The 15000-nt window shown below is 43.3% G+C and overlaps 1 protein-coding gene across 1 annotated transcript in view; it reads right to left on the bottom strand.

The window, feature by feature from the left end:
- The window catches only part of plxnd1 (plexin D1), an 88142-nt gene extending 73707 nt beyond the window's left edge, over nucleotides 1-14435 (bottom strand). The window contains exons 1-4 of the mRNA XM_082187437.1: nucleotides 13040-14435; nucleotides 8118-8294; nucleotides 1966-2097; nucleotides 1232-1332 (exon numbers count right to left, since the gene is read on the bottom strand). Of these exons, the coding sequence (XP_082043563.1) occupies nucleotides 1232-1332; nucleotides 1966-2097; nucleotides 8118-8294; nucleotides 13040-14251 (1622 nt within the window). The 5' untranslated portion in view covers nucleotides 14252-14435. The remainder of the gene's footprint in view (nucleotides 1-1231; nucleotides 1333-1965; nucleotides 2098-8117; nucleotides 8295-13039) is intronic.
- Between the last annotated feature and the right edge of the window lie 565 nt (nucleotides 14436-15000).

Genomic DNA, 15000 nt, shown 5'->3' with positions numbered 1-15000 from the left:
ATTACTCTTTTAATATTCATGAGGTGAGTGTGAGACGTCGCTATTATAAGCTCCCAGCACTTAGCCCACAAATCGTCCCAGAACCGTTTTTGGAACCGAAACTTAGGAATTTCGCACGGTTCCGGTATTTTTCGAAAACACAACCGGTTCTGTATAAGAACCGGTTTTCGGTTCCCAACCCTAATCGTGATGCTCCTCCAACAGACATTCTACTGACTATAAGTAACTTTACAACTACATGTCAACTTATTCTACAAATCTAACAGAGTCTACTAACACTCTACTAATGCTCTTCTAATACTCTACTAATACTGCTAAAACTCTACTAATGTTCTACTTATACTCTTCTAATTCTCTACTAATACTCTACTAATGCTCTACTAATACTCTACTAGTACTACTAATGCTCTTCTACTACTCTATTAATACTACTAATACTCTACTACTACTACTCTACTGCTACTCTACTAATGCTCTACTAATACTCTTCTAATACTCTACTAATACTAGTAAAACTCTTCTAATTCTCTACTAATACTCTACTAATACTCTTTTAATACTATTAATACTCTACTACTACTCTACTGATGCTCTACTAATGCTCTTGTACTACTCTATTAATACTACTAATACTCTACTAATACTCTACTAATGCTCTACTAAAATTCTACTAAGACTATGTTAATACTCTACTAATACTACTAATACTCCTCTAATGTTCTACTAATACTCTTCTAATACTACTAATACTCTACTAGTATTCTACTAATACTCTACTAATACTACTAATACTCCTCTAATGTTCTACTAATACTCTTCTAATACTACTAACACTCTACTAGTATTCTACTAATACTCTACTAATACTACTCTAATGTTCTACTAATACTTTACTAATACTACTAATACTCTACTAATACTAACAAGAGTTAGTTTGCATGTAGGTGTAACGTTACTTATAGTCAACAGAATGTGTTAAAGGGACCATCAAAAAGAAGTGAAACCGAAAATATTCAGCAGAATTGACACTGTTTTCCCACAGAGAGACAGAGAATGGAGACGCGAGCTGAGAAAGGATAAAAAAAGAAGTTCATACAGTACAACTCATGCATTACATTTCAAGCCATCGAGTGTGTTTGTGTCAATTAACACGTGATCCTCGAAAATCATCATCAACTTTCCTATCCAGCACTGAGAATGTGGAGTTAGAGTGATTAGAGAGTTTGTTTACCGTGTGTCCAGCGTACACCAGCCGCAGTGAGCATCACCAGCACTCAAACACTCTCCACAGGAGCTGTACTGGTCACACGCCGACACAGCCACACGCAGGAGCTGCACACACACACACACACACACACACACACACACACACACACACACACACACACACACACACACACACACACACTGAGGATCAGACATATGCTCAGTTTCACAGCCTCCATCAATGATGCTTCACACAACACTCTCTCATCACCTCACAGAAATAGACCTGATGAAGACTGTGTGTGTGTGTGTGTGTGTGTGTGTGTGTGTGTGTGTGTGTGTGTGTGTGTGTGTGTGTGTGTGTGTGTGTGTGTGTGTGTGTGTGTGTGTTAAACAAACATTCATGCAGCTACACTTTCATCAAACATATGACACAAACAGCTTAATATCTCTGTAATATGATCAGGTCTCATTAGTAACTAACACTAACAATGAGCAATACATTTGTTGCAGCATTTATTAGCGTTTGTTAGTTAATAAAAATAATGCTGTTTATTATTTGTTCATGTTAGTTCGCAGTGCATTACCTAATGACTACAACTGTGGACTTTACAAATGTAAATGTACCCTGGCTCTCCCATTGGCTTGTGTGGCGATGATGTAATAGGTGGGTGTGGCTCTGAGGCTCCGCCTTCTTTGAGGAGTGTATCAGGTCCTTGAATCAAAAGTATGATGTGTGTATAAAGCTGGGTTACTCACATGGTGTGTGGTCATGACGTACAGGTAGTTGCTGTCGCTGGGGTCAAAGGTCATGATGTGGTGAACCGGTTCATAAGCAGGGAGTCTCAGTGACCACAGAATCTCCACAGAGTGGTTGGCCAGCAGAGTCAGCTGATGAACACACACACACACACACACACACACACACACACACACGTCAGCACAACACATCTACAGAGAACACACTGCAGGAGTACGGAAGTAAAATTATGTTTTTGAAACAAAAAAGCTTGTTGAATCGCACTGATCGAAAATATATGCATTGCATTAACCGATCAAAACATTTCACACACATTTTCATTATTAAAAATTCAATAATCCATATTCACCTTTCAGATTTAACTTCTGTTTAAAAATACAACCTATAATATTCGACAGGCAATTTTTGGTCCATTTTATTTTGCTACACAGATCCAGTGGTTCAAACTCACAGAATGAACATTTTTGGAAGTGAAATCAGAAAAGTGAATATGGATTATTGATTTTTTTAATAATGAAAATGAAATTCAACAAGCTTTTTTGTTTCAAAAACATTTGGCATTATTTTGCTGATACTGTATCCCACAATGCAACACACTTGCCTCATTATTCTACACCTGCATTACAACATTACACTGACGGACGAGTGAACTCAAGCATCTTTATCTCCAGAACTGAGGAGCGCTGAGGGACGAGGTCATGTGATCCCGATCCCGACCGCTTCTCCACGGCACAGAGACGGAGGAGCGGCGGATGATAATGATATGATATCATAAAGCACCATAATTATCCTCCAGTGATGCAGAGAAGAGCAAGAACACAGTCGTGTGTGAAACATCCGTCAACTCAGATCTGACAAGCCTTCACACACACACACACACTGCTAATTACACATGTAGACAAGTTACACCCGTTCACACACACACTCACACACTGTGTGTGCGTGTGTGTGTGTGTGTGCGTGTGCGTGTGCGTGTGTGTGTGTCCTGTGGGGGCTTTCATGATGCTGCTGATGGCTTCAGGAGTGTGTGTGTGTGTGTGTGTGTGTGTGTGTGTGTGTGTGTGTGTGTGTGTGTGTGTGTGTGTGTGTGTGTGTGTGTGTGTGTGTGTGTGTGTGTGTGTGTGTGTGTGTGTGTGTGTCCTGTGGGGGCTTTCATGATGCTGCTGATGGCTTCAGGAGTGTGTGTAATGTTATTTGTTTGGTGAGATAAGCTTATTTAAGGATCTGTGTTAGTGGAGCCAAACTCTATTAGAGCTCAAGCTCTGCTTCTCTCTCTGTGTGTGTGTGTGTGTGTGTGTGTGTGTGTGTGTGTGTGTGTGTGTGTGTGTGTGTGTGTGTGTGTGTGTGTGTGTGTGTGTGTTTCTGTCTGTACATCTGCTCATATTTACATCACTAATACTCACACTCATGCTTCAGACGGCTTCACTGTACAGAATAATACAAGCTTTGCTTTATCTTCCACAGGTCCTTTGATTAGGACACACACACACACACACACACACACACTCACACACTCACCCACTCACACACACACACACACACACACACACACACACACACACACACACACACACACACACACACACACTCACACACTCACAGCAACACACACACACACACACACACACACACACACACACACACACTCACAGCAACACACACACACACACACACACACACACACACACACACACACACACACACACACACACACACACACACACACACACACACACACTCACAGCAACACACACACACACACACACACACACACACACACACACACACACACACACACACACACACACACATATTAAAGTCTTTGTTGAAAGAATTCCAGGTGGAACAAGAACAAATGTGGGCGGGGCTTGATTGTGTCAGTGAGGAACTGATTGGAAGATTGGATAGCTGTGGTTTGCTATTGGTGGATCTCATGTGAGTGACAGGTCGTCAACCTGATCATGAAAAACTTTCTGGAAAGTTTTTTTTTTACTCATATATGTGAATAAAATGTAGAATACAAGCACTTCAAACACTCATATATGCAGTCGCACTCATACACCCACCGCCATCAGCAGATTAAACATTAATAACTGATGCAGTAAGAGTTCATTTCAGTGGATATATGACAGGATAGTGAAGTGGTAAAGCTTTTGTTCAGAGTGCAAGACGAACTGTGTTCAAATCCACAGAAACATGACGAGAAACGGCAGAAACAGAAAACACTTCCTCAAAACTGTAAACTACCAGAGGATCATCATCAGTGTGTATGTAATGTCTCTCTCTCTCTCTCTCTCTCTCTCTCTCTCATACACACACACGTGTGTGTGAGCAGAACCACCACATCTGAGCGTTTCTGTGTGTTGGCAGCGAAACAAAAAGCCAGTTCTGCTCTTCAGAGCGACGCCCCACAGCCAGATCTTCCTTATCTCTGAGAGCTCCATCGCCTCCAGACCTCAGTGACTCTCGCTGCGACGCGGAGGAGCGCTGACACACACCTTCCTGGAATCCGGCCCTCATTACGCCTCTTTTGTTCGAGGTTCAGCAGCTCGCAGATGTTTCTCATGAATCGTGCTTCTCTCCGGGTCTGCGTGAGTCGGTGTGTGTGGCTCGGGTTTTGCTTACATTATGAGAAGCAAACATAAAGGACGGCAAAACCTGAATTCACCTGCGTTGGCTTCAGGAACATGATAAATTATGTTTTATTTATGTTATAAAGTGCCCCTATTATGCTATTTTAAAGGCTGCTAATGTTGTTTTGGCGTCTCCTACAATAGATTCACATTCATCCATGATCAAAAACACTGTAATGTCCTCATAATCTCCACTGCAGCATCAGCTCTTTCCTCTCAGTGTCTGAAACGCTTCCATCAAAGATTCAGTCTCTCTAAGCCCCGCCTCTCTGAGAGATGCTCTGCTGTGATTGGTCAGAAAGCAAACGCTCATTATCATATCTGAATCTCAGCTCTTGATCTCAGTGATACGAACAGTAACGATGGCGTGGGTTTTACCGTCTCAATCTCAGAAAACAGCGTCTTCTCGACACGAACAACACGAACCAAACTCTTCCAGTCTCAGATACACTACAGTGCTTGAGGGCGGAGCTAAGAGACGCTGTTCAGCCAATCAAGACCAGAGGCTGGCATTATGCTAATTAGTTACAAACCTACAGGTTCAGAGAGACTGAATTACTGACGACTCGTTTCAGTTCAGAATCACTTCTTTCGTTTAGGAGACAAAAACTCCATTAATCTACACTTTCATCTTAGAATTTTTGCACAAAATAAAGTGTATAATCCAGTGACTGGTGGAAGATTCTGGAACTGACACAATATAGACTGATGGCGTATGTTAATCAACCAGTGGTTACCCATGCTTACATATTGTCTATGATTAGATAATACCATGGCACTTTAATACATACTTATTAACAACTATATTAATATAACAGTGTTTACATGGTACTAAGAAAAAATTGTCCAAAAACACACTGTAGAGCCATAAACTCTTAACTCTGGGGCTCTTCGATCATTTTTGACCGAAAAATTATACGTTTTTTTTATTTATTTTTTTATATTTTACTTCATTGCAATGGTACGAAACTTGGTAAAGGTTTTGGCACCTGCAGTGTGAACACACGAAAACATCATGGACAAGATTCGAACAGGTTAAATGGTCCTGAAAAATAGTCACACTTGTGCTCCTCGCGGTCAGAAATGACGTATTCCTCTAGTGGAAGCGTCTGGTACTGCAGCCGAACATAATCTGACATATCAGGCTCACATTTGCAACACAATTTGTTTAGATTTATAGCTTTGATTTTCTTGCCGTTTTAGAGTAAAACGTGTTTTTGAAAATATATATTTCATATAAAAATGTGCATTTTTCCTACCAATACACGTAAAATTCTGTTACTTTTTTAAAGTCCACTTTTTAAAGTTACTTTTTTTCACAGCAATAATCTGCCAAGTGTCGTCTTTGAAAAGAGATCAAACTTCAGTCTGTCGCTCTAAAGCGTTCAGGATTTACCACAGGTCTATGCTAAAAAAGTGAATAAATGGATTATAAATACAGCGTCAATATAATTTAGTCTAAAAATCACCTAAAAATGCAAAAGATTAAATGAAAAACATTATCAAACTAAAATATTGTGCATTCCTTTCATTGACAAAAAATATATATACAGTATATTCCGGTCATTTTTGACAAAGAGCTCTAGAGAGTTCAAATAAATATTCTAAAGGGCTTTTCACAGCGATGCCGTAGAAGAACAATTTTTTGTTCCCCAAAAGAACCTTTCAGGAACCGTTCTTAAAGTGTGTAGAACATTTACATAATAATCTAAAGAACCTTGTTTTGGGATGGAAAGATTCCGAGGATGTTAAAGGATCTTCATGGAAGGGTTAGGGTTAGATTAAGAGTGAATCTGCTTTCCGACAGTAAACTACACCAGAAGACACGACAGTCCCAGTTCTTAAACAGATCCTGAGCAAACTCTGTGGCCTTTACAGCTGAGCGTCTGTGTACAGAAGCAGTGCAAACACACACACACACACACACACACACACACACGAAGACGGACCACCTGATCAGACAGGAATGCTTTAAGTGGAGTTTGTGTACAAGGCAAACACTCGTACACAGAAAATGAACAAATATTAGATGTGTGTTTCTGTGTGCCGTAGCTTCACTGCAATCAGTCACAGCTGTGCATTCATCAGATACACAAACTATCACGACTTAAAGTCTCACTGTAGTCTATCATATCATATTATTATTAAAACTCATCTTTGATCACCAAAATGACATATTTAAAACAATGTTCCTTCATGCCTTAAAATATCTTGAATGTAACTCGACACCCTTGCCTCATTTAGTATGCGCGGTTCTATGAATATGCAAATGAGCCCCGCCTCCACTCACTCACTCAGCTCAGAGATCCACTGGTTGACGATCACACGTTGATCTGATTGGTTACAAGGTAGTTTGTGACGTCAGAAACACCAGCGATTTCAAAGCGTGTGTTTGAGACTGTCTTTGGTTCACTGCAGTTTTAAGGAGGAAATACTCAGCAATGGTGTCGACTTATGAAGTTACACATGCTTTGTCTTAAAGCAGATTAAACACACCACATACACACATAAACAATATTAAAAGCTGGATTTACACCACAGGGGGACTTTAAGGGTCTTTATATGATGTATAAACTAGGGATGCTTTAACTAATCGTGCACCAACCAAATATTTGATTAGGTCAACACGTCACATTATTCATATTTGTCATAGCTTTAATATTTGATCATATTAAGAAGTTACAGACTTTAGACTGTCAGCATTGCAAAATCCCTGCCCATGACGAGCCAATCAATGCTCACTGGACGAAACCAAGCCCCGCCCTTCACTTGCTCCCATTGGAGAAGCCGTTTCCCTGCATACAGTCCAACCAAACACTATTTGCGAGATGACCACCATTCAACCCGAAAAAAGTCATATTACCATTCCAATGACTCCGAAGCTGTTCGGTTAAGGTAAAAAACCTGCATAGTTCACCTTTAAAGGGCTGGTTGATTATGATTTGACTTTTCTAGCTGTAGTTAGTGTGTAATGTTGCTGTTTGAGCATAAACAACATCTGCAAAGTTACAGCGCTCAAAGTTCAAAGCAAAGGGAGATATTTGCTTTTAAAGAAACAGTTTTTTAAGCACTACAACAAACGACTGGTAGAGACTACACCACATTCCTCCCGGGTTAGTGACATCACAGACCCTAGAATTTACATAAACCCCGCCCCCTGAACACGCATCAAAGGGGGTGAGTCCATGTTGAGGTAATCGGAGCTGCAAACACACACACACACACACACACACACACACACACACACGAGATCTTGAAGCTCCACCCTCTGTGCCGGGAGCAGCAGCTCATTTGCATTTAAAGGGACACACACACAACGCATTTTTTCTCACCCTCAAAAAGGGACAATTTTAACATGCTATATAAAGGATCTGTGGGGTATTTTGAGCTAAAACTTCACACACACACTCTGGGGACATCAGAGACTCATCTTGTAAAGTCTTTCACCCCTTTAAAGAGTTGACAGGGAATCGTATGAATGCAGTGTAAAGCTTCTGATGTAATGCAGGAGATGTCACCTTGCGCAGTCGGCCCCTGTTCGTCCCCAGGAACAGCACGGTGTGGTTCTGGACGTTGTCGACCGCTATAGAGCTGAGCCCCTGGGCCTCATAGATGGGTCGGGCCCTCAGGGGCCTCCTCAGGGCCAGCGGGTGCTGGAGGTGCGCGGCGCCACAGTTCAACTGCTCCGACTGAAGCTGTAACACAACCACAACAGTTATATCAGTCCAGTCGAGAGAAGAAGCTGTGTGCTGATCCATTCAGAAAAGCAGAAAGTGGCCACTCTATGGACGAGTCACTGAGTCAGTGTGACTCCCAATCTGTTCAAAAGTGAAACATGAAACGCTCTGGGAAATGCTTGGTTTGGAAAAACAGTCAAAATTGATAATGTTGTGTCTAAAAAGGGTCAATTATTATGATTAACTTGCTGTTGAACTGTTGTATAAAATCCCGTCACATGTGGGATCATGCTGATATTCAGGGAAAGAGCACTCTTGGTGGCGTTATATCGCTGAACTACTGCATACTAGTAGCCTGGGAAAACCCAGACAACTTCCGGCAAAATCAGATTTGCTGTAGAAGTAGTCTGGCAAAGAGCTCATTCAAGCCCATTTCCATGGCCTAGAAATCACGGCACCAATCAGAAACGTTGAGGCGGGCTTTACACGATGACGATCGCTCTGATTGGTTTTAGGTCTATCCAATTGCGCCCAGAGGCATTTGAGCGACGTCCGTTCAAATTATATTATATTATATTATATTCAAATTGCAAACACATGAGGACAGTCTCCATGAAAGACCCACTGGCAGATGAACGTGCTGCTACATTTTTCTCCGAAACGGTAGGAAATTAAATTAGATTTAATAGAGGATTTTAACTGTGACAAGATGATTGACAGGGCAGTTTACGTGACAGGACGCACGCGACAGATCTGTCCGATAAAGATGAGGAAGTAGTATGTCCAAAAGCTTGCCTACTTTTTTGCTACACATTCAAAAGTAAATACCTTTTCTTCACAAAAAGAGTACATACTTTTATGGCGTAGTGTAACTTAGGCGAATTGGGACGCAGCATATGGCTTTACACGATGACGATCGCTCTGATTGGTTTTAGGTCTATCCAATTGCTCCCAGAGGCATTTGAGCGACGTCCGTTGGTGACGCCCCTTTGGAAATGATTTGTCTATGGAGCTTTGCCAGACCATAACTCAGTTACTACTGAGAATGGTCTGGTTTTAACCAGTCTAGCATACTAGCTTATGAACACCACACTCGAAACAATGCTGGGTCATTTTAATGGGTTATTTTTAATATTTGTACGCAGTGCTGGGTAGTTTTTCTGTAAGTCAGCTGCTGGTCATCACATGTCTCCTCAGGGCTGGGTCAGTGTAACCCAATGATAATCTGTGCCAAACCGGTTAAAACTGAATACTTTGCCAAAGGTCATTTTGAACTGTTCCAACATAACAGAGATTTTAGAGTGCATTTTATTATTTGAAATGAAAGACCTTCAACATCAGATTGACTGACCCAGCACTGTCAAAAAACATCCCAGCAAACGGGTTAAAATATAAAACCCAACAATCTGGGTAAAAATAGCCCAGTTCTGTCCAACATTTACCCAGCGCTGAGTGGCCTAATCCCGCAGAAATGCTTGTGTTTAACCCAGCATGTTTAGAGGTCAGAGTTCATTTGGTTGCATCATTTTCATCAACAACATTTTGTTTGCTGACTCAGAACTCACTGACACTCACTAACACACTGCTGTAACACACTGATGTAACACACTGATGTAACACACTGCTGTAACACACTGATGTAACACACTGATGTAACACACTGCTGTAACACACTGCTGTAACACACTGATGTAACACACTGCTGTAACACACTGATGTAACACACTGCTGTAACACACTGATGTAACACACTGATGTAACACACTGCTGTAACACACTGATGTAACACACTGATGTAACACACTGATGTAACACACTGATGTAACACTGATGTAACACACTGATGTAACACACTGCTGTAACACACTGATGTAACACACTGCTGTAACACACTGATGTAACACACTGATGTAACACACTGCTGTAACACACTGATGTAACACACTGATGTAACACACTGATGTAACACTGATGTAACACACTGATGTAACACACTGCTGTAACACACTGATGTAACACACTGCTGTAACACACTGATGTAACACACTGCTGTAACACACTGATGTAACACACTGATGTAACACACTGATGTAACACACTGCTGTAACACACTGATGTAACACACTGATGTAACACACTGCTGTAACACACTGATGTAACACACTGATGTAACACACTGATGTAACACACTGCTTTAACACACTGATGAATCGTGAGGTCTGAGTGTGGAGAGGTTCACGGCAGGGTGACGGGAACTGGAGCGGGGGAGCGAGGAGTCAGTGTTTCTCACGAGCTCGTCTCCCTCAGAGCCGTGACCTCCTGTGATCCATCATAGCAAACACACACACTTCAGCACAGCAAACACACACACACACACACACACACACACACACACACACACACACACACACACACACACACACACACACACACACACACACACACACACACTTCAGCACAGCAAACACACACGCTTTACCAGAGCAAACACACACGCTTTACTAGAGCAAACACACACGCTTTACTAGAGCAAACACACACACTTTACCAGAGCAAACACACACACTTTACCAGAGCAAACACACACACTTTACCAGAGCAAACACACACACTTTACCAGAGCAAACACACACACTTTACCAGAGAAACACACACACTTTACCAGAGCAAACACACACACTTTACCAGAGCAAACACACACACTCCACCAGAGCAAACACACACACTCCACCAGAGCAACCACACACACTCCACCAGAGCAAACACACACACTCCACCAGAGCAAACACACACACTCCACCAGAGCAACCACACACACTCCACCAGAGCAAACACACACACTCCACCAGAGCAACCACACACACTCCACCAGAGCAAACACACACACTCCACCAGAGCAAACACACACACTCCACCAGAGCAAACACACACACTCCACCAGCCTGAGCGGCCGACGCGACTGTGATGTCATCGGGCTCCCAGTGACGTAAGAGAACAAACACACTGCTGAATGAAGTCCAGACGAACACACACATGCTTCTGATAACCGCAGCGTTCACTAATAACTCCAGCATGTTCTGAGAGTCTCGAAACCCACAGCACATTCGCTCGTAATGTTTGAGATTATGTTGTTTTGAGTTCACGGTATTATTATGAGGCTGTTCATGCAGTGAGAGCAGAGAGAGACAGTTCAATAACTGCAAAAACATCATCAGACAAAACTGTAATATATATATGATTATCAATAAGTTATGAGAACATACAGTATGTTTTTACATTGCTTTAACACATCAAAATAAGTTAAGCAATTTTCAACTTTTTTATATTTTAAGTTAAACTAGATTCAACAAATTTTTTTAAGTCAGTTTAATGTCATTTAAGTTGAAATTACTTAAACATCCAAGATGATTATACATAAAAAGTTAAGGCAACTTTTTTAAAGTGTCATATTTTCATTCGGCTCTTCATCATCATCATCATCATCATCCAGGAATCAGTCGAAACTCACTCAGATGGATTAACTCTGGCCAGTTTAATAGTTCACAGATCATGATCTGAGGCAAAAGTAAGAGTTTTAGTGGTTTTGATGAAAGCTCTTTGAGTTTATTATATCGACGGTTACTTTAAACACACATTGTGTTTTATTTTGAACAGTGATTTAGAGATTATAGGCTGTAAATGTCATTAAAACGTAGAATTTGGCAGGACTGCCACAAAACTCCACACAACCGCATAAAACAAATATTATAACTTCATCACATTCACAAACATTTCCTATAATGCAAGTGTTCAATAGGCTAAACTATTGACTGACTCTTGATATTGAAAAGGGAATTAGTAGTGAAATTTAATGTGGAACAATAACACAATAAAGGAAAGTTTCATTTATGTGCTGGCCACCATTTCTAGTCGCCTCACATTCGCCGAATACACTCTAATAAAAAAGGCTTTTTGGGTCAAATCTGGACAAACCCAGCCGTTGGGTTAAAGTTTTTAACATTTTTAATCCAACCCAGCCAGGGATAGCCGTCATTTCTCCGTCTCGGTTAGCTATAGACCCGATATAGTCCGGCTGTGAGTAACACACTTCTGGCCAAGATAACCTTGAGTTTGGTTGCATGTCATTATTGCCGAAATAACTTGCGTGATGTATGATATTCCGTCATCAAAGTCAACAGTGATAACACGTTTGGTTTCATTTCTTCGTTATCTAACTGATGACTCTTCTGTTCTCGGGCTCTGGTTAGACTCTATTAGGCTACATATTCACTGACAGCCCAAGTTTAGCCTTGTGTTAGCCTAGACCTCAGGCTGTGTTTGGACGACTTTTAGACGCAAAATTGCTTGCTGGGAACATTAGGGTTTGTCCATATTTGACCCCAAATTGGGTTAAAAACCCAGATTTTTTTAGAGTGTACGTTTTAAAGTAACTTTAAAGCATAGCCTATATATGTCATGTTTGAAATTAAAAGTGATGTTTTGATGATAAGTAACCAGATCATATCTAGTCGCCTCACATTCGCTGAATACACTCTAAAAAAAGGCGTTGTGGGTCAAATATGGACAAACCCAGCCGTTGGGTTACATTTTTAAATGACATTTTTAGCCCAGCGTTTGGGTTTGTCCATATTTGACCCAAAATTGGGTTAAAAAAGCCCAGAATTGTTTAGAGTGTGCGTTTTAAATGAAGTTTGAAGCATGATGTATATGTTCATGTTTGAGGTGTTGCACGTGATGTTTTGATGATAATAAGCGCTTCTCACCACGATGGGCCCCTTGGCCTCGCACTCGGCCCCGGAGCCCTGGATGACGCTGTCCAGCACCTGCACGTCACTGTTGGGGCCGCTCGAGCAGTTACGGCGACCCGTGCGGATCATCTCCTCCACGTCCGACACACGGAACGCGCACACCGCCGTGAGCCCTTGCGCACCGCCGAACACCCCGAACACATGCGGCTCCGGGGCCGCGCCGCGCGCGCTGATCTCCGCGGGGAACACGGACAGCAGCCGGTGATAGATGTTCCCGTGGGACCCGCACTGGAGCCCCATCTGGATGTAGGACTCGGTGAGTTTGCGGCTCTCCGCGGACCTGCGCGGCGCGTGCGTGTCCAGGCAGACGCGCGCGAGGATGCTGTTCGGCTGGCTCTCTTTCGCGCCCGTGTGCGCGTCGTTGTTGATGGCGATGTACGCGTAGCTCTTGAGCACGAACGCGTGCACGAAGCTCAGCTTGTTCTTCTGCTTGACCTCCTGCTTGATCTTGAACACGTTGTCCTCGGACGGGTTGATGTCGTAGGTGAAGAGTCGGCCGAGGTCTCCGGTGTCGAGCGCGCGGATCGCGATCTCCGGCGTGTTCTCGAAGCGCAGGTCCTCTTTGCTGTGGTTCTTCGGGAAGAACTCTGTGCCCATGCCCGTGTACGTGGCTGCCACCAGCAGCCGAGGCGCGCCGCCGGTGCCCCTGAACACCAGCCCGACGGTGCTCGCGTTCTCGTGGTTGGCCGCGATATTCAGCATGCTCGGGAACACCGTGGCCCCGTCCTGCGGGAACTTCACGGCCTCGCGCGACACATTATCCGCGCGCCGCAGCTCGCAGAAGCCCTGATACACGGACCCGCAGGCCACCAGCACGCGCTGCTCGCGGTCCAGCACGAGTAGTTTGTTGTGGTTATCCGTGAGCGTCTTCTCGTGCTCGCACGTTGCCTGCGGGAGCTGCGGCGCGTGGCACAGCGGGTTGTCGCGTACGGGTCCCGTGCGCATCTCCACCTCGCGCGCGAGCGTCGCGTTCAGCTGGAACAGGCCGTTCACCGCGGCCAGATAAACGCGCCCGGACACCGCGTCCACCACGAAGTTATTAGTGCGTTCTGGAGACGCGAAGTCCTGTTGAATGTGGGGCGCGCGCGTTTGGAGAGCGGCCGAAAGCACGGCGAGAAGCGCCGCTAGGAGCCCGAGAGAGGAGCTCTGCACTGTAGAAGGAGGCATTCTCCCTTCTGTCTGAGGGCTTCGCGTGTCTCCTCACGCTGGGCTTCCGCGGGTTATGCACGGAGACGCGCATCGAGCACCGGGAACCGCGAGCCTCCGGGAGGAAACACTGTTTCCTGATGAACGCGTGAGCGCGAGTGACGTGATGATGATGAGCCTCCGCTTCCTCGGAGATCGCGCGCTCACGACCCTCCGGAGTGACGATCCACTGAGAGCTGGGGGGGCGGCGGGGGGGGGGGGGGGGGGGGGGGGGGGAATCGTAACACTTTATTTTGAGGGTCCACTGTAGACATTCTGTTCACTATAAGTAACTTTGCAACTACATATCAACTAACTCGCAGTATAGTGTTAGTAGAGTATTAGTAGAGAGTATTAGTAGACTCTTTTAGGTTAGTAGAATAAGAACATGTAGTTGTAAAGTTACTTATAGTCAGGAGATTGTCTGTTGGAGGAGCATCACAATAGTTAACAAATATTGAAGTGGAAATAAGTTTACTAAATAGTGTAAGCTTGGCTGACTGCTTCATTTCCACTGTAAGCTCTACTATTCTAACGAGAGTTAGTTGACATGTAGTTGTAAAGTTGCTTATAGTCAGCAGAATGTCTAAAGTGGACCATCACAATAAAGTCTCACCCATAAAGCCCATCGGTAACACTTTATTTCAGTATTTTATTCAAATTAATTAATTATTTTAATTATTTATTTTATTAAAGTGAAAGCAGCCTTTAGTATGTCACGCTGCTATAGA

The sequence above is a fragment of the Leuciscus leuciscus genome, assembly GCF_965113295.1.
Source record: "Leuciscus leuciscus genome assembly, chromosome: 13".
Lineage (NCBI taxonomy): Eukaryota > Metazoa > Chordata > Actinopteri > Cypriniformes > Leuciscidae > Leuciscus > Leuciscus leuciscus.
Note: the sequence above shows the minus strand (reverse complement) of the source record. Positions and strands in the feature narration are given on the sequence as shown.